Here is a 25,872-nt window from a genome sequence, read left to right on the forward strand (position 1 = left end):
TGTAAAATCAGTAAATAAATTAGTATCACCTTTCACACCTGTGCAGCTTCAAGAATTCAAACTATTCTCCTGCCTTGTTGAGGAATTTATGTTGTTTGAGAACAGCTGACCACTTCCCACACAGTGCACATACTGGGCTGATAGAAGCAGCACATTACCAGGTGTTTGTAATTTGCAGGAAGAGTCACAGATATGCAGCTCTCAGGACTAAAACATTATGTATTAAAGTGCATGTGATCAGATCCTTGCTGTAGCATGAGCTTGTGAGTAACACTTTTGGTTAAAATAAACATATGTCACGATAAGCCTTAACTGGGTTACACATTTAAAAGGTGTTAATACCACCCCATGAGTCAGAGAGGGGTACTTGTGTCAGTGTCATGTTTATGCAATGCTGCTGGGCTGTTCTGACAAGTTGATGACACTAATGTTAAACCATTGTCTATGTTGCTTATAATCATCTGCATATCTTTATCTAATTCAGTTAACAAGTAAAATATATATTTTTAAAAAAACTGGACATCAGAATATACAAAAAATATCTTTATTGAAACAAAAAATAAATGTTTGTAATAAAAAACAAACATTTACAAAAAACACATTGCAATACAACAATCTCAAGTGTACAAAGGCAATCTTGAAACTGTATCAATGCAATAAAAATATATTGCACTCTTCATGATTGTTCAGCATATACTTGATTATAAGGCAGAAGTTTACAATCCCAGTTTTGTGAAAACACAACATTGACAGACACATCCTGATGTTAATCAGTTTCAGCTTTGTTGCAAGTGACATAATGTACCGTTCAACACCAGAGTTACCTTGCTGGTAAAAAACAAAAACAAAACAAAACATTACCAGCAGTGTAAAATGTGCAGATTTTAAACTCCAGCATTTGGATTCAGAGGAAACATTAGTTCATTTTAAAACACAGTACTTTCATGCTGTCTAAAAAAAGCATGCTTACATGGCTAACTCCACTATGTGACCTGAAAAAGACTGTAGGCACATATTGCATCTGCAATAACTTACTGAAATTACTGCATTATAATGTTCAGCTAGGTACATCAAACATTAAAAAAAATGACAGTGCCTCATAGGAAAGGTTAATAGGTGATTTTTTAGATATTGTGTATTGAATAATCAATACTAACTACTAAATTTGCACAATCAATCATATCAATAATGCTGTGAAGTATAAATATTAAACGTTAAGCTGGTCTGTACCATTCTCTCCTTAACAGAAAGTTCCTGCAGTTTGAGGTCTTGATTACAGAAATTAAATGACTAAAACTAATTTGGAGTCTCACTGATTAGCTGACTTCCAGAGGAAAAGGAAGCACCACATGTTCTTCAACACGTCAACATGAAAAATAAAGTGCTATTGTCAGAGCCACTGCTCTGTTTCACTTGCAGTTAATTATTTAGCTTCCAGGAAATAAGAACAGGGAAAGAACAGGAAGAAATTACATCCTTCTTTGCATAGTTGGATTTGATGAGTCCTTCAGAAATGTGGTCCCTGGGTCTTTGGTGTGGAAATAAACAGACATTGTTACATGAAGCAAAAGCCTCTGTATTTCTTAACACATCGCTTTCACACCATGGCAGGATTGGGATAATTTTTTGTGCAATTCAGGTGGTGCTACAGCTCCAAAGTTCAGCTCCTGCATCTTTTATCTGCTTTGGTTTTCTGATGCTTGTATCATGGCTCTGAATCTTGAGCTTTCATCTGCCAGCAAGGCGGCGGGAGTGTCAAACTCCAAAATCTATGAGAATGAAAAGGATAAAACAACATCATCATCAGCAGTAGCACATAAAATCAAACGTTCAATTCCCTCATTCCATGAACTAGTATAGGGAGGAAAAAAGTCAATCCATATATTTTCCCTGTAAAAACTGTAAAGTAAGTTATATCCCGCAGGCAGCATATGCTGATGCTGATTGATCACTAAAAGATACTGATACACAAATGTTGTAGATAGAAACAACCATAACTTATTAACACAGTTAAAGGGTGACAATGAAACTTGTAATCATTTGTGTGCATTTCATGTTCACTGCTCGCATCAAAAGTCAGCCCAAACAACAGACCACCTGAGTAAAATGTGAACTGTCGTATCCAATGCATCGCCTCAAAGGGACCAATTCTCACGGCGCAGCAGAGGTGTTTCAACTCTGGAATGAGTTTCAACCAAAGGACCGAACTGTGCAATCGTGCAATCAGTCATGTGGCATTTATACACACCTGGCCATTGTCCAGGACCATGACCCTGCTGCAGCTCATCACTGTGTTGAGACGATGGGCGATGATGAGGGTGGTGCAGCTGCCAAATGCACAGCGAATGGTCTCCTGGATGAGACGGTCTGTCTCAGTGTCAATGGCTGCTGTCGCCTCATCCAATATAAGAATCTACAAAAAAGGAGAAAAAAAGGAAAAGAACAGCAGATGTTACCAAATAATGAAGGCAAGGCAATAAAAAACAAAATCTTGGTGCCTGTGCTTGCTATAAAATGTAAAATTTCAGAATATTCACACCACATAATGTATGCTGCTCATGCCTCGTTCATGTTCTGATGGTCTATAATGTGCTGTTCTGGTGCATACCATCAGGTGGCAGTGTTATCCCATGCTGGGACACATGCACGTCAGCAAGTGTAAGAAACAAAGACGTCTGTTTCCTCATTATAAAATTGAGGAGAATCTCTTACTTGAACTGCAACAATCAGTACCCATGCCAAAGAATGTTCCACATTTAAATAAAAAAATTGCAGTATTATACAATCTACACCTTGCTGTTCCTCAGCAGGGCTCTGGCCACACAGAGGAGCTGTCTCTCTCCCACTGAGAAGTTTTCTCCGTTCTCTGTCACCTCTGAATGGAGGGAGTGAGGCAGCTGGCTGACCTGAGGAAGGGCAAAGGTAAAAAGAGGTATGAGGATAAGGACATATATTAGTGAAGCATATTTTAGTGAAGTAATGCATAATTTCTCATAATCTGACAGTGTTACGTCATCTTGTCACTTACCATTTCTTTAATATGTGTCTTCTCAAGAGCTTCCCATATCTCAGAATCAGAGTATTGGTCCCATGGGTCTAAATTGGTCCTATTGGAAAACAAACCATCATTTTGATGTTCATCAGCAGGATTAAACATTATGATGTTTAGTGGTGATACTGCACTCCAAACCCTCAGCTGACCAAGATCAATTCTCAACTGAGCTAACCATAAAGCAACCTGGAGGTTTTTATAAAAGCAAAGCTGATGTTTTGTTTTTGCATCAGTCTTGTCTGTCAAATCTAGCTCATGTGTTTTCATTTCTTACTGCTTAGCACCATTTTTGTTTCTGCTGTGATTTCCCTCTGGTGTGGCCTTACACAAACACTAATGGACACAGCTCAGATCACTGCTGAACCCATTTGCAATAATGCCACAAAATCTGCTGAGAGACAATTTCAGGCAGTTGGGGGAATGTAGGCATGTATGTAAACAGGATAACAGACACAGACTGACCATGAATAATATGATATATCCTGTTCATTTGTGATGAAAGAAACATATTAAGGACTGAGTAGCCAACTATATGAGAAGGGAGCATTACACATTTTCTCCTCTCTGATTATTAGTCAAAAATGCATTTTTAACTCAGAACAATGAATTAGTTACAATTCTTGTTAATAAAGTATTTATCATTGGATTACCTGACAGTGCCGATGAAGAGCACAGGCTCTTGAGGAATGATGGCTAGCTTGCTCCGCAGGTCATCCAGACCAATCTGTGCAATATTGATCCCATCGATGATAATAGAGCCTCCTGTCAGCTCCACAAGTCTGAACAGCGCTACGGCCAGAGAGGACTTTCCTGCAAACATATACAGAAAAGATGCTGTGTGAACAAATGTGTGCACAAGTCAAAACAGAGATGTAAAAACTGAAATTGGCTGCTGGCTGGGGAACAGAAAGCATCACTTATACCTGATCCTGTGCGGCCCACAATGCCGATGGTCTCTTCAGGCAGGATGGTGAAGGACAGGTTCTTAAGCACCAGCAGCAGATCATCACGATAACGCATCTCCACATTCTGGAAGGTGATCTTTCCCTGCTGAGGCCAGGAGGGGGCAGGAGCGTCTGCCTCAGGACTTTGTCGGGGTGCTTCACTCTGTAGACACTGAGATAAAGAACGTTGATGCTATCTGGTATTAATCTCTAAATCTCTGTGGAGGTGCATGCCCCTGAACTGATTTGTAGTGATTTTCTCTCTATGAGCTTTTCTTTGCACTTGAGGCAGAGAAGAAAAAGTTGAGTTGAGTGATAGTCGTATCTTTGTGGTTTGATGGCTGTTCTGTGAAACAAGCCCTGTCATGTGCTGTGAAGTGTGTAAAGGCCGCACACTGGGTTTCTATCTGCTTCCTGCTGTGTTTATCACATGTGCACTACAAAAACAGACATGTCTGGACAAATGTCCCTGAATCCAACAGCTCTGTTGTAGTGAGCTAGACTGCGTCTGATGGTGTGTCTCTAGACAGTGCACCGGTCTATGTGACCTTGTACAATATGTCTGAGTGCCACATAATCCACCTCACTGGGCTTAACAGTGCTCTTACCTTTATATAATGATTGATCCTCTCAACTGATGTAAACCGAGCTTCTGTCTCTGTGAGCAGCCTCACGGTGAACTGAAACAAGCCAGTCAGCTGCAGGTGAAAGACAGGTGGAAGGGGGAGGTGGAAGGTTAATGATTAACACTGTCAAACAGTAAGTAAAAAGCTCTTAATGATAACACTGGCTATGTAGCAATAGCAAAATTTACAAATGCCTCATTTAACAATGAGAAACATTTCTCTAAGACATGCTGTGGAGATAGCCTTGCAGGTATGCAGTAATTTGATGCATCTTCCTCCAAAAAGAACGAGCAAAGTTCAATCTGTGTGTAACATGTTGGTTCTTTAAACCAAGACTAGGTGACTTTTACTGAACATTATACAACAAGTAGCGCCTTGGTCCTGACCGCATCACTGTCGTGCTCAAATAATGTTAAAGCACAACCTCTCGGTTAATATTGCTTAAACAACCACTGCTAAATGCTAAATAGCAGTTTAGTTAAGCTATGTTAAGCTTTTTTAACAGTAGCACAAGTGGGGTAAAGTTATGAAGTTAGAGAATTGAATCAATAATATAGATAATACAGAAAAATTTATCTAATGACATTAAGCACCATAAGATACTGGTCATACCAGGCCAAGCAAGGCTGTAGCAACAAATCCCCTGAATTGAGCCACAATGGGTTTTATTGTTTACGAATTCAACTTTTCCTTTGTAAGAGGAAGAATGTGCTATTAGTAGCTACATAGTCTCACTTTAAGTTTCAGCTACCGAGTAGTTTAAAGAAGTGCAAACAAGTTTTTACTCAGGTTTACATTCAAAAGCATTGGCCAGCAAGTAGTAAAGTATTAAGTAAAGCCTAAAACAAAATAATAATAATAATAATAATAATAATAATAAATTTTATTTCAAAACGCACAAAATCTCAAAGTGCTACAGAGTAAAATCAGCAGCAACAAAGGACACTTTTGCAGAAGTTAGTTAGTGACAGACAAGGCTTTACTTTGCGACATTTCCTATCTTGTGGTGCTCCAAACTACCATTTTTTCAACCTTTAAACTACTAGGGCTGCCAGTGTTTCCTTTCATTGTATGTCACTACATGTACTTGTTTACAAACCTGTACTGCGTACGATATGGCCAGGCCTGCATAGGCTGGAGGTATCTGATTGTGCATGAAGACAATGAGAAGTGCCACAGCAGTGATAAGAGAGATGCTGATGAGGTCCAGCCGGACAGCCAGCCAACGCATTGCACAACTGAAGAGGTAGTTGGAGGCCTGGTTGGTGTCCAGTAATTCCTGATATCTGAAAAAGAGAGATAAAGCCATTTCAGCCTGAGCAAAAGCAAGCAGAACTCTATCCTCCAGTGCTTGCTGAGGGAAAAATTTCTGGTATGAGGTATATTTACTAACCTGGGAGTAAACTGAAAAACTACAAGGAATGGTGAGATGAAATTAATGTTTAATGATCTCCATCTCTGACTGACACCATTATACGCACCTCTGGAGGAAGTCATGCCCTCTTCCATATGCGTGGATGGTGGAGAGTCCCTGAAGACTGCTGGTGATGTGAGAGGTGAATGGTGATTGGCTGATGTTCTCCAGGCGCTTCAGCTCACGAATCAGAACCCTGGAAGTGGACAATCTTATATAATAATCTTTTACATTTAACTTCCTACAGTAGGAATGAATGCACTGTATTCACAGTGGGCAAATAGGCTTTAGCACATGAGGGGTGAACTTTTCAAATAAATTATATTCAACTGGAAACCATCATGGAGAACATTTTACTCCAACAATGAGCCACAGTCAGCACAAAAGAGACAGAATTTTAAAATCCTGTATGAGATGTGAAGTGCAAGCCTTTGTGAAAGTGATTTGGCATACTTTTAAAATCAAATCTCGCATGTCACACTGATTTTGCAGCCTTCAGCTACTTATGTACTTTGTAAGATCTCAGAGGGAGCACAGACATTACATCTTAATAGTGAAACACCACTGAGGAGTGATGGAATGGAAAATGCATCAGCTCTAATGATGCAAACTGGTTGTTTCCTACTATCTGATGCATATGCCACGTTATGAGCAACGCTGCACAGAAACGACCATACACTTGACAGCCAGACAGACGCCAGACTCGCCATCCACACGAGGTAGTGTGAGCGAGAGAGGTTTATTGACATAGGTGGAGTGTCTTTCTACTTTTAGATGCCACGATAGAATGGATGGTGCATGTGAATTACAAGTCTCCCATGAATCATTTGGTTTTCTCATAAAAGCTGAGAAGAGAGAAGGGGAAGAACATGACACTTCCCCGCTTCAGGGCTGTGATCCAGACAAACATGTTTATGCCCTGGGCAGTTTCATTTCAGAATTCAATAACGTCTGTTTTAGAAGTGGGTAATTTCGACGTGAGATCCAGTTTGATGTAACATCCATACATATCCTGCAACGTAGCGATTTTGTAAGATGCAGTATTTCATTTCTCTAAAAGCATTGCCAAGGGTGATCACTACCTCTTGGTAACAGCTGGGGAGTATCTCTTCTGCTTGGTTTTAGTGAGGCTAATACTTCAAAGTATATTCATTCATTCCACTGTCAGTACAAATCAAGTGTCTCTTAAAAAATACAGATAGAGTATTTTGTAATTAAACTGCTCCCTGGTATCGGGTTTGATTAGAGAAGAATTCAAGTTTATGCGGGGACAAGATATCAACTGATACATATGCACAGAAGGAAAGAAGAAGTTGTGATTTTAAGTAGCGAGAAAGTTCATTAGTTAACCTTAACCAATCCAAATGTCATCAAATCTTCCTGCCAAAATTCAACTTTGCCAGACAAATACATTTTCAAATCAAAACTGTCCTATGTCATTACATATTTCCTAACACTTAACATAGTGTAATGGTACAAATCAATCTGTTTGTATAACAACATTTAGACCATTCACACAGCTTGTTCTTGTACTTTCAGACTTTACACCAGAACACCGATAACACTGAGACTCATGTTCTTCTGTATCTATCAGGCAGAGGAAATAACAAGATACTGTGGTTATTTCCCAAGATACTGTATCAGCGAGCTGTTGTTCCCTTCAGTGGATTCACCTTTATTGCACAAAATAAATAATAATGAATAATGACTGAAGCAGAGTCATCAGATCATACATGGCGCTCCTGCAGCATTTACAGCAGAACAGAAGATGTGAAAAATTAAATCAATGATCAATAACACACTACACACTTGCAGATAAGGATTATCATTGTACTTCTTTTCACAGTCTCCTGTTATATTCTGAAGTCACTTACAATTAAAAGTTATGGATAAGAAAAAGTTTGCTTTACCCAATTCATATACATACTGTAGTACATAATAGCATTTTATATGCACAAGATGCTGCAAGATTTTGACTTTTCCTTTCTTTTTATTTAAAACTTGCACTAATGATAAATGACCCAATACTAAAGAGAGACTTAACTAATAGATTTAGCAAGAATTGCACATTACAATCTCATTATCATTTCATAAAGAAATCACCAAATTCACAGTGAATTACCATATAATTCTTGTGGTTCATTATTCTGTTTTTTCAGCTGTACATTTACATTGTGTGATCACTCTCATCGGCTTTTGTTGTCGCAGCAGCAGAGCGATATATATTCAAAAAAATATGTTGGCAGGCAAAGTTAGTAACTAGAGATTAAAGGAAAACTGACCTGGAGACACGGTTGACAATGCAAAGGAAAACTCCCAGGGGCAGGATGGAGATTAGGAACCAGGGGAAGACGATGCCCACCATTCCCAAGCAAAACAGCACCAGGGTCAGGTTCTGCAGCAGCATCTCAGCTTGCATGGTCAGACGAACGTCCACTGTGGGGAGGAGGCATGGTATGTCAGACACACTGTGGTGTTAGATTTATCTATCTCTATAGGTTCCTCTTTGCATCTCTCATTATCTTTCACTGCGTTTAGTTCACAAACAGGTGAAAGAGAAGATATGTGGGTAACATAAAAAAACACAATGGAATCTTTAAAAATATTTTTTTAGAAATAAAACTATCCACCCCTCACCCAACCCCCCCCCCCAAAAAAAACAAAAAAACAGCAATCTACAAATCAACATGTCAAGCAAAGACACCAGTAAAGTGGATAACAAACAACTCACTAGGGAAAATACTCCATGTCAAATCACACTGTGTCTTGGTACTACACCTTGTCAACCGGGGTGACTTCACTGACTGAGAGCTCTCTTGGGGGGAAAGGTTCACAGTCAAGACAAATCAAGCCTCACCCTCATCCATGTCCCTGGAGAAGCGGGTCAGGATACGACCCAGAGGTGTTGTATCAAAAAAGTGCATGGGGCTGAGGAGGAGCCGGAGGAACAGCTTGTCGTGGAGTGCGGAGGCAGCCTTCACTGTGCACTGTCAACACAAACAACAGCCGTGTTTGAACACAAGACCTGACATATAAACAAACAACTTTAAGAAACATACGGAAACAATCATGCCTTGGATAAACAGACAGTTGGAAGAGAACTGTCAATGTGCTCAGCTTCAAACACAAAAACACACAATGGATAAATACAGTGGCACAAACATGTTGCGTGCAGAGTTACAAATGCTACTTCACCATATGCTAAGCATGTGCACAGTGGTGGGTAGTTATTTTATTCCCTCGCACGAGGCAAGCTGTCAAATCTTCATTTATAATGAGCTTCTGGGAGGCTGACATAAAGGTCATGACCTAATGCACAAGAGACATTTCACCAATTGGACAGAAATTACATGTGGCAGCAGAGAACAAATTAATTCTATTAATGGAATATTCAACACTCCCAAAGATCTCATCACAGCTAGGGGTAAAAAAAGATTAGCCATCTTTGAAAAATTAGCAATTTCAAGTGGCACACATTAACGTGGAGACCCAACCTCTGCAATGCAGTGTCAGGATGGGTTAGACTGAAAAAGAGGATGCACACCCGAAGGGGCACTGACACGCGCACACACGCACACGCATCCCTCCTTTCTCACTGCCTCTTTGTCTATCTTGCACTCACAGATACACACAAACACACACATTTAGCCATTGTAAGGCTGTGAGACATGGTAGTGGACAGATAAATGGATTTGGCCCACAGGCATTTTCAATTATAGCACTGGAACCACAAGAGCATGAATGAATGACAATAAAGACAATTAGGGAGGAGCACTGCTTAACTATGAAGCACTAATATATCAACTTTTTATATTCCATTCAGACGCCACTATCATTTCAAAGTTGATCAGTGCTTAAGAGAACAAAGCATGTGACAGAATGAGGGGAGTCTCTGTGGAAAACGATGGTGGACGGCTTACCTTGACAAATACCAGCCCTCTCACTGTCTTCAGCAATAAAGCAGCTCCCATGGAGATGACGTAAATAGTTGAATAGTACTGAATGTGAGGGTTGAGTCTCATGCTGTTGCTTGCCATCGTTTCATTCACCAAGATTAATGATGTGTTCTGAGGGCAGATGGAGCAACAAATTACCCAGACTGAAAAAAATATCTTTTTTTTCCCCATGTAGGAATTTTGCCTTTAATAAAATTGAGAAAAGCACACTTTAGCATAAAAAAAACTACATGAAAATCAGTCAGTTCAATGATGTTTACGATTCCAAACACATTTCGCAACGGCAGCCAGTGCCTGCTTTGCTGCACATCTGTTTCTTCACTGCTTGTGCTTGTTTTTAATTAAGTTTACCGTGGAGCTGTTACTTTTTTAATCATGCACATTCAGATTAATGCTCACTCAGCTGCCACAATTCACTGAGGCATGGTAGTTATTTTTCTTTTGAGAGCCAAATACACACTAAAGAGAGGCATCGCCTATTATAGTAAAACAGGATCGTCTCCAAACTCACCCCACTGCCCTGCCTGATCCAGTAGCTCAGCCACCAGTTACTGAATGCTACGCTGCCTGTGGTGGAGAGGAAGAGGAAGGTGTTGATGATGAAGACAATTGGACCTCCTGCTGCTTTGATGTAGGCACTATACACAGACCAGGCGACTGCACCAGAGCCCTTTTCTTCAGCTTTCATCAGTTGTTCTAAACAAGACGTAAAAATTGAAGTGAGAGAGAAAGTAAAAAACAGAAAAAAGTTATTTATGAACCATTCTCTGAGTAAAAATACACCATCCGGCATTCATTCTATATGTTGAGCATGAAAAGTGGCAGGATCTCTCACCTCCTTCCTTGATTTCCACCTTTGGTCTAACCTGGGCAACATCAACACCACTGACAGTGTGGGCACCTGCCCTCTGCTGTTTGTTTTTTAAATTCTCTTTCACCAGATTCTAAAAGACAAAAAGGTAAGGGAAGTGAAAGTGTGTTTTGAAACATGCCACTGCCACAAATCAAATGTAACACCAACACCCTGCAAGTCATTTAAACAGAGATATTGTTGACAGGGTCTTTAGCTGCTCACCAGTAAATCAATGCACGCATAAATAATGAAAGGCCTTGTATGCATTAACATTTCCCAGCTTACTGAGCCTGCCTCTCTGGGCTTATGAATTATTCAGCTTGTAATGTTCAATGCTATTGTATCGTGGGGGCAAAGATGCCTTATTCAAAAGAGCTGGCATGGTGCCTTGTGTGCCCCTAGCCTTACCTCCTGTTGCATGCTGCTGAATAGGGTGGCATAGTCATGCTCTTTGGCCATTAGCTGTGCATGGGTGCCGTGCTCGGCAATCTGCCCGTCCTTCATCAGAATAATGTCGTCACACTCAGGCAGATACTGAAAATTAAAAAGATAAAAAGCAAAGACAAAATAGCATCTAAAAAAATCTAATCTATTGCAGAAATATTGTAGACATTTAGAGCTTTAAACTTTAATAAGCTTTTAGAGCAACTCCTATCTGGTCATATTTTCACAGTGCTTAAAATACAAATAAATTACACATTATGAAGGAAAATTTGATATCATTAGAAATTCACAGACAGTCCCTTACCTGCAGCTGGTGGGTTACAAAGAGCACAGTCTTGCCTTTGGCAGCACCCTTGATAGCTTTATAGAAGATATTAGAGCCCACACAAGCATCAACAGCGCTGAGAGGGTCATCCAGGAGGAGAATGGGGCGCTCACTGTAGAGAGCGCGAGCCAGGCTCACTCTCTGTCGCTGCCCTCCACTCAGGTTGGCACCCCGCTCTCCAATCTAGAAAGAAAGTGAGAGAAAAAAAGCCTTGTAGAACTCTCTGAGGTTGCACTCACTTTGTTGCATTATTTGGAGCTCCCTGAGAAAAGACAGTTTGCAGAACTAAAATACAGAGCCTTTTGTAAAAAAAAAAAGAAACAGATACCTCTGTCATGTCTCCATATGGGAGCTCTGCAAGATCTGGGAGAAGACAGCAAGCCTCCAGGACAGCATTATACCTGATGAGGAAACCAATATGTAAAATAAGGAATAAATCACAGCCTTTATGTCTGTTGTTCTTTATAACATCATCATACACTGGCTGATCTTACTTCTCTTGGTCATACTCATTTCCAAACAGAATGTTTTCCTTAAGAGAGTCATTGAGGATCCAGGCTTGTTGGGACACGTAAGCGAAGCCACCACTGGCTGCTACGTTACCCTCTAACAAGGTCATCTGCAATACAAAACCGATGGTTGGAAACAGAGAAAACACTCACACACTTCAAATGTTCCTTTTGAAATCGCAGGTCTTTCTGTCGCAATGTGTGTGAATGGAACCTTCAAAGAAACTAAAGCTATCCTTGTTGCTGTTGTTCATGTAAGTGTCTGTGTGAAGAGGAAACTTGAATTGAGCAATCTACTTGAACATCCAGTTGAATCTCACCTGTCCCAGAAGAGCAGACAGAAGAGAGCTTTTTCCACTCCCAACACCTCCACAGATCCCAATCAGTGAACCCTAAAAAGAGAAGAAACAGTGGCACGGTAGGAATTACGTGAAGCAGGCAAATGTTTGTCAACCTTTTAAAGGAAAAATGTCCTTAATCTACATTGCGTATGTTTGTGTTGTTACCTTCTTAATGCGCAGGTCAATGCGGTGCAGGGTCTTGTGCAGTGGAGGTCGTATGCTTTGAGTAGAGGAGATGGTGCTTTGTGGACTCTCCTGCTCCATATTTGTGAGGAGACTTTGTGCATTGGGAGCTTCCTTGTTTCCTTTGCCATCCTCTGTGGAAATGTACAGGCTAAGCTTCTCCCTCCGTAGCACGCGCTTCATCCCTCCACACTTCTTGGGAGGAGGTTTTGCTGCTGGAGCACGCGCCTTTTCCCATGCCAGTGTGGCATCCTGAAATTCTACTGCATTGCTGGGATCCTCCATTTTGACCAAAACAACCTCTCTGTCTTCCATCATGAAGAGCCTCTGTGGAGACAGACACAATGGGTTACTTTAGGCATCATTTAGTTTCAACCACACACTGGGATGGCCAACTTGACCAAGTTCTGTTTTTCATTTCGTGCATGACTACAATAAACTTAAAAGACAAACATGGGGTTTGCCGTGGTTGAGGTTGTGCTATGTCATGAGATAGAAAGTACCAGCGCATTGCTTTATTCCACCTGCTCTTGAGAGCAACATTCCCTTATTATGTACTGCATACATGTAAAATACCTCAATACATCAAGCCTTTTGGTGCATTCAGAAATGCTTGCTTATTTAACCTGAACTGCTCTGTGAACTATCTCTCACTAACGTGTGACTTTTGCCATGTGTTTGGAATAAAGTATGTTGAAAATGTCAGTATGTGGCAGTGTGTTTTCAGTATCAACAGGAGTGGCTTTTTATTGGCCCTAAGCAGCGCCCACTGACTGTTTGTTTTAGTTTTGTCTGTTGACCTTTATAAAATGTATATACATTTGACAAGTGAGATGTTACTGTGCTTCGACTATGTTAGGATTGTAAAATCTTTTTGTGCATCAAACCACAAACGAGGCATTTTAAATGACATTAATACTTCTCATCTTTGTGCTAAGTAATAGATGGCTCTGTGACGGGTGTGGCTAACAGACTTGTCTATATAGCCATTTTCTCAGAGTTGCCCTTTAACACATGTTGCACACAACAGGAGACTGTCCCTGTTAGATGCATTCTTACTTACTAGAAATACTCAGTTTGGCTCAGACAAGGGATGGTGCCTGGGTAGAGCAAGCAGGAAGCTGGATAGAAATGTCATCAACATGCCCACTCGCTCAGTGTGAAGGCTCTGGACAATAACCGTCTCTATTCACACATCAGCTCAATCAGAAATTACCAAGGGAGTGGGCAGGGTAAAGTCTGTTTAATGTCCAGTTCAACTGATTTGAACATTTGAGTTCTCACATACAGCTCCCCCGGGTAATGTCTAGAGAAGGTCAGGATAGCAGTGTGTGTGTGTGTGTGTGTGAAAGCAGCTTATTTCTTACCTGAAATCTTTTGACTGCAACAGCACCCTCTGACAGTGACCTCACTGCCAATGGTGTGACTTTCAGGGCGAAGGTCATGGAGTTGAAAACTGCAACCACAGTGAAAGCCTGAGATAGGGTATGTGGAGAGAGAGAAAAATATTATTTTAACTGTTTTTACACCTGTAAAAGTTATTCTAATTATCACTGGTCCAATATACAACCATGGAGTGCATGAAAGGCAAATTGTAAAATTATCAAAACACGGTTTATGGTGAACAGAATATCATATGACGCTTGTCTCCAATAAAGGCAGGTGAATGTCAAATGGCAACAGAAATGACATGGTGACTATAAATTCTTGTAAAAAAAAAAACAACAAAAAAAAAACAATACCTCAGCTGCAGTAAGGTCGTATCCTAATGCCATGTGTAGGGTGAAAGTGCACACACTAGCTATCACCACAACAATGGGAGCAACGCCCACTGTGAGGCTCTGGACAACCCCAGCTCTCTCCAGTATCCCCCTCTCTTCAGACCGCACCTCTGTTGAAAATAAGAAAGAGAGATGATAAAAAGGCAGCAACGGGCAGAAAGAGAGAGAAAAAATAAGTCAGGGTTGAGTGATTCCCAAAGGGTTCTCCAGTGAACATTCAATCAACAACACCACAAGAGTCACTAACCAACACACAGAGAGTAGACAGAAATAGATACAAGAGAGAGGACAAGGGCCTCACATCCATATATGGTATGAAAGGGGCTTCAAAACCTGCTGAACCTTGATAACTGTCCAAGTCTAATGCCCAAATCCTGGCCCCATTCCTTCATGTTTGTATCTCCCAAATGCACATGCTAGTGGCTTTGTTAACCCAGTTCACGTGGTGCAAACAGTGGAACAAGAAGCATCTTTAATTCAGGCCCAGCAGCACTGTGTGTGTGTGTGTGTGTGTGTGTGGTGTGTGTGTGTGTGGTGTGTGTGTGTGTGTGTGAAATATGAGAAGTCACTCCTCCTGGTGCATGTTATTCCCAATGGGATTCCCTTTAGATGCTATGTGTGTTCCTGCATGGATTATAAAGCAAAAGTCACATACCCTAGACAAAAACACTGTGATCATCCATTTAACAACAACAATAATTGAAGGGAATGACATTGTAACTCTTAAGACTCATTGGTCATTAAGCTGAATGCCAATTAATTATCATTATAATAAGTAATCACAGGACGGTAGTGAAAACGAGCCCCACCTGGCTAATTTGGAGCATGATTAAAAGGCAAAAATGATCCTTATCCACAACCTACAGCAAGGGTCTCATGAGGAAAAGGCCATCGCTAATTCATGGATGAGCAAGAGCAGCCTTGACAGTCATTCAAGATATCATAAGGCCCTGAACACCTTGCAAATTAACCTTGAAGCTGAGGGATTCAAACTGGCCTTGATTATAGCTGATGGGACAGGGAAAGACTTAAAAAGAGCAACCTAATGAAAATGGATTTAGGGTCAGGGTTATCTTGCCAGTTCACTAAAAGGATAAGTCTAATTTCAGGTGATAAAGTGACTGTTTAGTCACTAATTTGCAACAGTGACAGGTGTTCAAATGAGGTGCGCCTTTATCCTGAGTGAGTTAGGAATAAAAAGCCTAATAAAAGCACTAAATAGTATGACATTTGCATCTCTAAATAACATTCTGGTCTTGACCACAAACAGGAAATGAGCAGAGCATTAGGAAATCGCTGAGTCATTGGGCAACACAACAGCCACTCACTGTGAACATTCTGTGCAAAGGCATCTTCCCAACAACACATCTTGATGAACTTTATGCAGCTCAAGATCTCGTTCATCAGTCTCACGCGCCGGTCAGTCACCACCACACACTTCTTGCGGAAATACGCCGTCAGCCTCGACGCAAGCATCTGTCGAGACAGGAATAGAGGGAATGATGACAAGAGAAATAAGTGGCAGGGGAGGAAATGAAAGCAGACACAATCACATTAGCTGTGCTGCAGGCCTGTCCGGGGGACCAGAGTGATAAATGCTTTTCACATCAATACCAGGGTCTCCGGCTGTCAGGCTCCAGCTTAGACTGAGTGTAATTTGAAAATAACAGCTATAAAGTTGACAGGAGATTGATAGCCGAAGAGTTATGATGCTTTTAAAAAGTGCTGGCTGTGTTCTATAACAGCCTGAATTGATGCAAAGATTGTGAAGTGATGAGTACTTATGTTTTTTACTACTAACCAATTTTTTCTTCTAGCTCAAGAAATAATAAGTAATCAACAATAAAGCAATGTCTCTACTCATTACCTTTTAGTAAAACGTTTTTTAAAAAGTTTGAAATTTCTACAATAAAATTGCTTCTCACAGCAGTAAAATGTATGATCATAACTTAAAGTAAAACTTATAGCCATTTATATAATGAAATTGCATGTCACTGCTAGAATGAGTGTGATCATTACTTGGTATAGATTTTTCTAAAATTCTGTAATGAAACTTTGTTCTGTTGTTGACAGCAATTTAAACTTTATTAAAATCACTGACAGTTGTCTGTGTTTGTCTGTGTGTTGTTATCAGTTAATTCTAATGTGTGTGCCTGTAATAAATGTTTACTCAATGTTGTCTCATGCTGTCTGTGTTACAACAGTATTGCACAAACACCTCCAGACTTTCTTTTTTTTTTCTTTCTGTTTCAGATGTTCTAGCTGAACACGTACCATTGTAGGATAGAAGAAGATGAAAATGGCTGACCCCACCAGAGCAGTGGGGCCTAGGAAGTATGTGGTGTAAGACAGACCCAGTATTCCCACTATGGGCCCCCCGACCAGCAGGCAGCCCACTGACACAGCTTCATAAAGGCGCTGGCCGTCACTGGAGCAGATGTTGATCAACTAGGTAAAGAGATAGTGATTTATTACACATTACAAATTACATTAAAAATCTTCACTGACCTAAACCTTTTCATTCTGAAACCTCTCCATTAATACTATAAAAGCTATTTTACAAATAGAGATGTCCTTATTCCCACGTTTACTTGTTGGACAATGATTCCTCTTAAGCTGTGTAATGACTAATCTTAGACAGCCTCCCCTCCCTCAGGCTGTGGGATTTGCTGAAATCTAAGCAGGAACGGTGTAAGAGCAGAAATTAAATCCATCTCAATCATCTGCATGTGATGCCCTGCAGAGAGGGATGATTTAGCTAATTTGGAGATGAGTCCCCTCCAGGGTTACACCACCTACCTCGCCTGGGCCGATGTCTTTAGTACTACGCAGGCGAAGGATTTTGTGGAAGGCAAAAGTAAGAGCTGCCCCACGGAGGCGTGCCGCAGTGCGGTAGTTGACCGCCCACATGAGTGCCAGAGACCAGGAGCGGATCAGTTCCATGAGGAAGATCCCTGCTACCAGAGACAGGCCGTATGGCACGCAGGACTCTAAGCTCTGGGAATATTCCAGCAGAGCTCGAACCAGGAGAGCCTGGGTACAAAAGGTGAGAAAGAGTAAAAGAAGTGGAAAAGAACATAAAGACACAGACAAAAACCAGGAACATGGAAGAGATAAAGTGGGACAGGAGAAGGAGGAGAAAAAGAACAAAGATATGAAAAAGAGGGGGTATGGTTGAGGAAATGCCATAGACAGAGATAAGCAGGGCAGGGACCAGATGAATGAGGAGAACAAGAAGGGGAAGATGAAAGATAATACTTTAAATCAATAGATTAGAAATCATATGCGTAAAATAAGCTTACAAATTTGAAAGTAGACACACAAACAGGCTGTAATTTATGGGACTGATTGAGATCATATGAAAAGACCAACAACATTTTGCAATGAGTCAAATATGTAAAATAAGATTGGAAATTGATAAACTGCAGAAAGAATACAACACTGCTTTGTCAGTGAGTGTACTAAATAAATCAGACAGGAATGTGAGACAAATGCGTCATTGTGTTAGAGTTAAATCCACTTAATGCTATTAGTTGTGGGCAGAAGCAGGCACGTAGAGTACACATAACATGACATCAAAATAAACAGCTTAGAGCATGTGGAACAATAGGTAAGACTAAGAATATCATAAACTGAGAACTCCAAACATAATTCCCCTTTAGTTTAAGGTGATTACTTAAAAAATATACCAGGGAATATTTAAAATATCCACACTTTGTTGATTTTTGGAAAGTGTGGCAGATAAAATAAAATTTAAAAAAAACAGCATATTTCTGGACCAAAGCGTGACTGGGTACAAACCAGCTAATCTATGGTATTAATAAGGGTTTCACTATCTAAGGCTTTGTAATCTCCCAGTATGTTTTCATTTCAATTTCCAGACCAGCGTGAAACGGGGTAAAGCGATTTTCAGAAAATACACCCGGACTTGGGACTCCAAGCCAGCGACCATGCTGAAAGGCATATTAGCCGAATCAGCGGAATAAAGGCAAAGGAGGATTTGGACAGTACTCACGGGCCCAACGAAGCCTGCCACCATTGTGAGGAGGAGCGAAAAGATGGCCACCAGCATGCGAGTTTGGCAGAACCTCAAGAAGACTCTTGTCAGGGATGCCCCTTCTCGCCCTTGTCGTTTCAGCTCATCGTGCCACAAAAATTCAAGCCTGGAAACAGAAACCAGGAGCATAAAATGACAAGGCTCAACCAAATGTGATTATATTACTGGCCTTAATGTACAGAATGATGGGTCCCACAATTGGTCAAACTAATTTTCTCACTTTTTCTCACAAATGCTATGCAAAGCGCTGTTATAGTACCAACTAACTGTATGTATAAGTTGGCATTTTTGATGGACATAAGTGAAAAGAACACTTATTGGGGTGTTATTTTTAATTGAATCAAGTTGATTGAGAACTGCAGAGTTACACCTCCAATTAATCAGACTGCTTGAAAGCACAGTGGGGGATATACTCAGTCTGGCAATCACTTCAGTTGAAAACCACAAAAGAAGAATTAACGCAGCTAGGTTGAGAATAATGTAAAGGTAACCTACAAAATATGTCAGGAATGATGCATTACATAATTAGACTAAGAAAGGTACTACTAAACATGTTAAAGATGTACTAATCCACTTTTATTACTGTATAATGCCCATGGAAGAGGGTAAAATATCTAGTTGGCCAAATGCATCATGGCTAATGACACTATAAAGCAGCAGCAGAGCAGCTGCAGAAAGTAATTTATGCCCTAATGACTTTATTAAAAACGTATCAGAGATAGACAGAACATTAAACCAACCAGACTCTCACACAGCCTGATAATTACTACTTGAAGTCAAATGGTGTTGAATCTAAGAAATTACAATTAATTGCAGTGCAATAGCTGCATAGAGCACAGCTTGAGTCACTGGAAATGAGACTTCTATGTGGGTAAAAGATCTTGTGTAGCTAAATCCCATTAATGGACCAAGTAAGGAACAATGTACTGAAAGAACGGCAAAAACAAAGAAATCTACCATATTAACTTTTACCTAGAAAATGGTGAATATTACTACACTACATGACCAAAGTTGTGTGTTTTTATTGTATGCATCAATTCCAAAGGGAGGAAAAGAGGACATATGTGATTAACAATAATAACTGAAATCAAAAACAACAATAACAATAAAATGACAAACTCATATAACAGCAGAACTTTAAGTATGTGTGTAGTCACACATATAAATGGAAATGAGAGCACCAGGGCAACAGTGTGGGATTCAAAGGAAGAATGATTTGCTTTTAAACATGACTGAAATGTTCCTCACAGCCATCGTCTCAGTTTGCCAGATGGCAAGCAAGCTGATGTTTCGAGAGTGTGTTGGCCAGGACATCGCGTTCAAGGTTCGCACCTCACTGAGCACCAACAAGTGTCAACTCTCCCAGGGTGCTTTTCCCATTACCCCTCTCGCCACCATCTTTCCTTTGCATCGGGGGTTGCATAACTGTTCTTGCTATGTAAACACGAAATGAAGCCCTCCCGTCTCATGCGTATCATCACCCACCCATGCCAGTGTGATAGCTTTGTGCTCCATTGCTCCTTCCCTTCTATGTGCTCTTATAGACATACAAAGCAGAAGCAGCACTAAACCTCCAGGCCCTGAGCCAGAGCCTTTAAACAGAACAAGCCATTTTCAGCCCACACAGTTGTCACCAGACACAAGAGTGAACTTCCTCAAATAGTCACCCTTCTCTATCCTGCAGAGTCATGGTGCCATGACTCGACAGCATGTGAGTAATGGGAAGAGCACTGGTTTTCTTTTCAGTGAGCAGTTAAAAAATGAATGCCCCCTAATGAGCTTATTGTAAGTCTGTATTGTTCATTCATAGAATTACTGCGTTACTACAGCACATTTCTCAAGCCGTGGTCTGGCAGGAAAACACTGACGTCAATGACAGCTAATGAATGTGACAGGGAGACACAGTGCATCGCAGGTAGTGGAGTTAATGACATAACCACCCAAGTCAGACACTAACTCTCACTGTAATCTCTAATCCCTGCTATTCTTAGCAGCCTCCTATCCCAGCACAATGTTCCTGTACTGGTAGAGAAAGACTGAGCGGTCATCAGTTAAGTCTCACAGCACAGACTGGCCACATACTGTGCAAACATACAGAATCCTAGATAGTTGTTTACATGGCAGGAAATCACAACTTAATCACTGCAAATTCTCACACTAGCCTACTGTGAATGCAACTTTGGGCTTGTACCTGGTTTTGTGTTGCTGCATGACTGCAGGGTTTGACCAGGTTTATCACCACATTCATCTCGTTCACATAAAGAGCAGGGAAAGGGAAGGTTTCTTAATATTTGTTTAAAAGGAAAAACAATCCCAAGGTCAACGTACAATGCAAACCCCTACAGTGTGAGAATGAAGGAGTGCGGTGGTGATCAGTTCACCTGAGTATGCCCTGATGTGTCAAGCTCCACTGGGTACTTGAAACAAAAAAACATGACTTTTTCACCTCAATGGATCACTGTTTGTATCACATTGTGATGCATTTCCACCAAGGAGATTTGACCAAGTCCCTGGTTCACTTACATAAAATATCAACTGGAGCAAGTTTTGAGAATTTTATTCATTAATTTTGTATTGTGCCAATCCTAAATAAAAAGTTGGATTCAATCCACTTAGCACAAAGTAACTGACACACATTAAACCTGGGATGAGGTAGCATTCCAGCATATGAGTACTATTTGATCTCCAGCAGCATATAATGAAGGTGTTATGCACAGCCTGTGCATGTCCACAAATCTCCCAAAAAGACCAAAACCAACGTACTTTTTTGACTTCTGTCTGTGGCTCTTGCCCCCTAGTCCCTCCTGTTCCAATTTATACTTTTAATTTCAGTTATTTATTTAAAACAGCTGGACACTGCAAATTTACAGTTTTTCATTACACAGGAATAAATTGTGTGCATGCTGTTTCAGTGTGAGTATTCATGGGACAACATGTTATACATGGGATTGGCTCAAAATGGCCTACAGTGTCCATGTTCACTTTAATGACAGAGCATGTCAACTAGTGCAACAGTGAGGCTTACTGATGTGTTTTTAATAGTTTTGGGAAAACAATGTAGCTCCAAGGCACATAGCAAGAATTAGAAGAATAGCTGAATTAAATAATTGTTGGTTTTAGTCTTTACACAGGATTTGTGACAATAAGACGTATAACATCATAATTATCCTGGGAACTGGATGGTGGTGACAATGTGACAAGTTGGGGTCATTAGGGGCCCTACAGTATACTGTTGCACTGAGAAAATCCCTTTTTGTCTTCATGATGGTTGCATCTGATGTGTCAAATGTATCTCTAATGAAAAAAAGAAGATGATATCTAACAAACTACAACATCATCTTTAGACAATCCCTTTTTATGTCTTGTCTCACCCCAACTACAGTTTTCTAAGGATTCTGAGTGTCAGCATCAAACAGTCTTTTCTTGACACTGCAAGTCACTTTCATCAGGCAAACCTCAGCAGCGCCACAGTTACCTCACCTTTGGCAGTTGATTTCAGAGGCTTCGTGGCAAGACAGTCCCCACACATCATCTATAGACAAGCTGGATGCCTTGTAAGCCTTCACTGCCAGTGGGGAGAGCCAGTGCAGAGTCATAAATGAGAAGAGGCCAGCGTTATCGACTGGGTGCTGGTGTCTGGAATAGAGAAGATGATGTGGAAATGGGTGAGATGCCTAAAAGTGCAGGCACACACAGAGGTGCTAGGTTGGGGGGGGTAGACTGATGTCGGCCGCTGAAAGAGAAGCGGTGCCTTTGCCCGCCAGAGTCAACGAAAGGTGAGTCATGCCTGCAGTGTTTGAACAGTAATTTGCACGCTCTTCACAGAAATCTGAGAGAGCAGCAAGAAAAAAAAAGTTCAGGGTCAGTTTATCAGCCAGCATATGTTCAAACACAGAGCTGTCTGTTGCTGGGGGATAAGTTCCCATCCCTTATCATGGCCTCCTGCTACTCCCCAACAGTCAGCTCATAAGCCAGACAGTAAACACAACAAATACAAACTTTAGCATCTATTTGTGTCTTTAAATTGATCTGTCTGTCAGTGTGCCAGCCTAAAATCTGTTTGTCCTTATGTCTGCCTTTATATGGCTCGTAGACAGAGAATTACTGTATGAACTTAAACATAATTTTGTTTACTTGTGAGTTATCCTGAAGGGCTTTAAAAGCTGCAGGCTTTGCCGGTAGCGTCCCCGTCTCTTTGGGCCCCTCTCCACCGATGCCTCTGCTTCCTCTTCCTCCAGCTCTGGTAGCGGTTGCGGGGAGGACAGTGGTAGGCCCTCCACCCGCCCGGCTGCTTCAAGGGCATCAGGGAACATGGCAGACCCTCTGGGGAGAGAACAGCAAAAACACATCAATCATTACTAAAAAACACATTCACCACTAATACATTTCAGATGCGTGATAACAGCCTGAAAATATAAAACTACAGATATTTACCCTCTGATATCTGATAATGCCACTACAGATAAAACCCCCTAACTGTTGCTTGTTTTGTCTGACTAACAGTCCAAAACCCAAGAATTTAAGCTTACTATTTTACTAGACATGTGCGTCACATTTGAGCAGCTGGAATCAGTACATTTTTGCCGTTTTTGCAAAAGAATTATTTACACAGTTATTCAATTATCAAAATTCTTGCAAATTCATTAGCTGTTGATCAACTACATCATTAATCATCACAAAAATTTCAGCTCCACTGAAAAACACTGAACATCTCCACACAGCAGAAACAATCTATTGGAATGGTGTGATACACAGTAGACTATTGTTTAGTTTTTCCTGAGAGCTCTCCCAACCTGACATTTTTTGTTCACCTCTCAGTAGGAAGCGGATGAATAAAACACTGTAATCTGCCTGTTCTGCCTTCTTCTAACCCAGAGAACTATTAGAGAGGAGCAGTGTTTTGCTGAATCACCCTCTGAGACGCAGATAGATTTGAGAAATCACCTTGCTCACAGGTCACGGCCCCTCTCTGGCATACAACTAAAGTGCTTATCTATTTAAAGACGACCTGCCAGCAGCCCCAGGAGCTTGGGAGCAGACATCTGAGCTGCCAGTGTGTCCGCACACTGTCACTGATCCCTTCTATGGCAAAGCTCCATGACAAGGTCAGCGGGACTCTGTGTGGGGTGCAGATTGACTGTCCAGAGAAGCGGTCAATGATGAGATTCAATACAGATAGCCCAGTGGGCACACAGAGTCACATACAGAATTAGCTGTAACAAATAGTCACTGTTATGTATGTTATGTTGATGTAAAAGTATGATGGGAACCGAACTTTGGGGTTGAGAAAAAGCATGAAAAGATGTCTTGTGTTTCCTTCTGCAGTCCTCAGTGCCTATATCATGTGAAGTTTGTCATATGGCTGTGAACTTTACAGAGCTACAGTCAAGAATGTTGTAGCTCTGCATTCCAAGAACTACCTAAATGACTTAGCCTGCCAGTCAGGTTTTGACTTGTTAAACAAATATCAGAAAACATATAGCAGTTGTGGACTCAGCAGAAAAAAGCCGGTAGACTAAGCAAGACAGGACATAAGAAAACATTTAAAAATTACAGTGGAAGAAAGTTCATTTATGGTAAACAAAGACATGACCAAACATGAGTAGATATTTAATTATGTCAAAAATGTTTTGTTTCCCCTACATTTTTAGCTGTCCGTCTCATGTATCAGTGTTTGTAAGAAGATAAAAGATGACCAATACTGACTCTGCAAGCAGACCAGTTTAGAAAAGGTCACTGAACATATTTACTCATGAATTTCCCACCACTTCTGTCTTGCATGGTCATCACTTTGTGTAACAAATAAGACTTTTTTATCTAAAGTTTCAAACTATTACAAACTACTTCCTGGTTAGTTAACTTAATTAATTGTACACCCCTATAATTACTATCAGCAGTCACTGTGTATCACTGCTGTGGCGTAAAGGTAATAATTAAAATTATTGTTTTTCGCTAACTCAAGCTTTACACTTACATTCAAGTCGGCCTTGCTCGGATCACCTTGGTAGCAGTAACAGATCTCAGGTTTTGTGTTTAAGAGCAGGAAGTGCTGATGAAGATGCAGCTGACCATGGTGTCTCTTTTCTAAGTTTTGTCATTAAACCTAAACTTCTCTTTCCATAACAACAGAGACAAATTCTTTCTCTCCTTCAGCAGCGGATCGGGGGGCTCAGATGCAAACACGGGCAGGAAACATGGTAAACTTGACGCCTCACGTGTATCCAGTGCGTGCTGCTTCCTCCCAGCACTGTCTGAAACTGCAGTCCACCGTCACACGGAGCCCTACAGGGAGAGGAATTCCCGATATCACCCTGCTGATGTCATAGGGGCTCCGCCAACCGGTGACGGCGCTGCACAGTCACCGTAGTAACGGGAATAATGACGAGGAAGTTCACGCCCGAGAAAGGGGCGGGGGGTGGTAAATCTGATTGGCCACCCGCTTTGAGATTTTTAACATGATAGGTAACTGGTCCGTCACTGCCAACGAGGAAAGGACATGTAAATGCCCGCACTTATAGTTTACATATATTTGTTTGCGGTGAACAGTATGCGTACATGCGTACGTTTAAATTACTGTACCCTAGGTGCTTTGGTGCCCGCACAACTACTGTACGCTCATGAAAGACAAGAAAAGTTTGATTGTGTAGCGCATTTCACACAAAGACCATTCAAAGTGCTTAACATGATGCATTAAAACACAAAAAAGAAAGAGCATCACAAAAACAAACACAATAAAAAGGTTAAAATATTGAAAGAGAATGTAAAACTTAAAAACAGAGATATAAACAGGCCTACACGATAAGAGGGCGAGACGGTTCATTACGAATATTCAAGGTTCATTCAAAGACAGTGCACAACATAGAGGAGCAAGTCTGATATTGTCTGGACGTTTGTTCCACACAATAAGTTAATGCTGCCTCCCTTCTACCTGCTGACCTGAAGAGAGCATATTACTGGAGCCTGAACGACAGGTCGACTGACTGAAAAATGCCACATTTCAAGGTTCCAAATGTTTTAAAATGTGAGAGATTTTCTGCTTTTCATTTGGACAGTGTAAATTTATTTCTAGTCATTTTGAGTTTTGGACAATGAGTTAGACAAAACAAGCTGTGTGAAAGAGTCACTTTGGGTTATGTTTAACTGTCAGAGATTTCTCGTGATTTTCTGATTTTTTTAAGATAAGATAATCCTTTATTAGTCCCACAATGGGGAAATTTACAAACCAAATGTTCAATCATTAAATCAAGCAAATAATCAGGAGATTAATCCATAATGGAAAACAATCATTAGTTGCAATCTTAAATAAAAGTTTTAAAAATTAACCAACTACAACAGTAAAATGCTTTTTACACATGAATTGCTGTAAGCAATTACTCAAGTACTCAGA

The 25,872-nt window shown here is 40.7% G+C and overlaps 1 protein-coding gene across 4 annotated transcripts in view; it reads right to left on the bottom strand.

Annotated features, from left to right (window-relative positions):
- Positions 1–528: 528 nt before the first annotated feature.
- The window catches only part of wu:fb13g09 (ATP-binding cassette sub-family C member 5), a 31,745-nt gene continuing 6,401 nt past the window's right edge, over positions 529–25,872 (bottom strand). Inside the window, exons 1-29 of one of the 4 annotated variants that reach the window (XM_018694155.2) lie at positions 24,460–24,762; positions 22,620–22,808; positions 21,966–22,121; positions 18,444–18,591; positions 17,228–17,461; positions 16,703–16,876; positions 15,757–15,904; positions 14,390–14,538; positions 14,015–14,122; positions 12,630–12,974; positions 12,444–12,515; positions 12,109–12,233; positions 11,943–12,015; positions 11,594–11,797; positions 11,254–11,379; positions 10,828–10,936; positions 10,504–10,688; positions 9,957–10,103; positions 8,894–9,023; positions 8,319–8,472; positions 6,104–6,232; positions 5,722–5,908; positions 4,605–4,694; positions 3,976–4,168; positions 3,703–3,862; positions 3,029–3,107; positions 2,793–2,906; positions 2,249–2,413; positions 529–1,769 (exon numbers count right to left, since the gene is read on the bottom strand). In XM_018694155.2, the coding sequence (XP_018549671.1) occupies positions 1,677–1,769; positions 2,249–2,413; positions 2,793–2,906; positions 3,029–3,107; positions 3,703–3,862; positions 3,976–4,168; positions 4,605–4,694; positions 5,722–5,908; positions 6,104–6,232; positions 8,319–8,472; positions 8,894–9,023; positions 9,957–10,103; positions 10,504–10,688; positions 10,828–10,936; positions 11,254–11,379; positions 11,594–11,797; positions 11,943–12,015; positions 12,109–12,233; positions 12,444–12,515; positions 12,630–12,974; positions 14,015–14,122; positions 14,390–14,538; positions 15,757–15,904; positions 16,703–16,876; positions 17,228–17,461; positions 18,444–18,591; positions 21,966–22,121; positions 22,620–22,798 (4,176 nt within the window). In that variant the 5' untranslated portion in view covers positions 22,799–22,808; positions 24,460–24,762 and the 3' untranslated portion in view covers positions 529–1,676. Of the gene's footprint in view, positions 1,770–2,248; positions 2,414–2,792; positions 2,907–3,028; positions 3,108–3,702; positions 3,863–3,975; positions 4,169–4,604; positions 4,695–5,721; positions 5,909–6,103; positions 6,233–8,318; positions 8,473–8,814; positions 9,024–9,956; positions 10,104–10,503; positions 10,689–10,827; positions 10,937–11,253; positions 11,380–11,593; positions 11,798–11,942; positions 12,016–12,108; positions 12,234–12,443; positions 12,516–12,629; positions 12,975–14,014; positions 14,123–14,389; positions 14,539–15,756; positions 15,905–16,702; positions 16,877–17,227; positions 17,462–18,443; positions 18,592–21,965; positions 22,122–22,619; positions 22,809–23,296; positions 23,316–24,459; positions 24,763–25,872 lie in introns of those variants that run through there. The other 3 variants (XM_018694157.2, XM_018694156.2, XM_051072499.1) reach the window with 3 other exon arrangements.

This window comes from Lates calcarifer, linkage group LG8 (genome assembly GCF_001640805.2).
Source record: "Lates calcarifer isolate ASB-BC8 linkage group LG8, TLL_Latcal_v3, whole genome shotgun sequence".
Taxonomy (NCBI): Eukaryota; Metazoa; Chordata; class Actinopteri; family Centropomidae; genus Lates; species Lates calcarifer.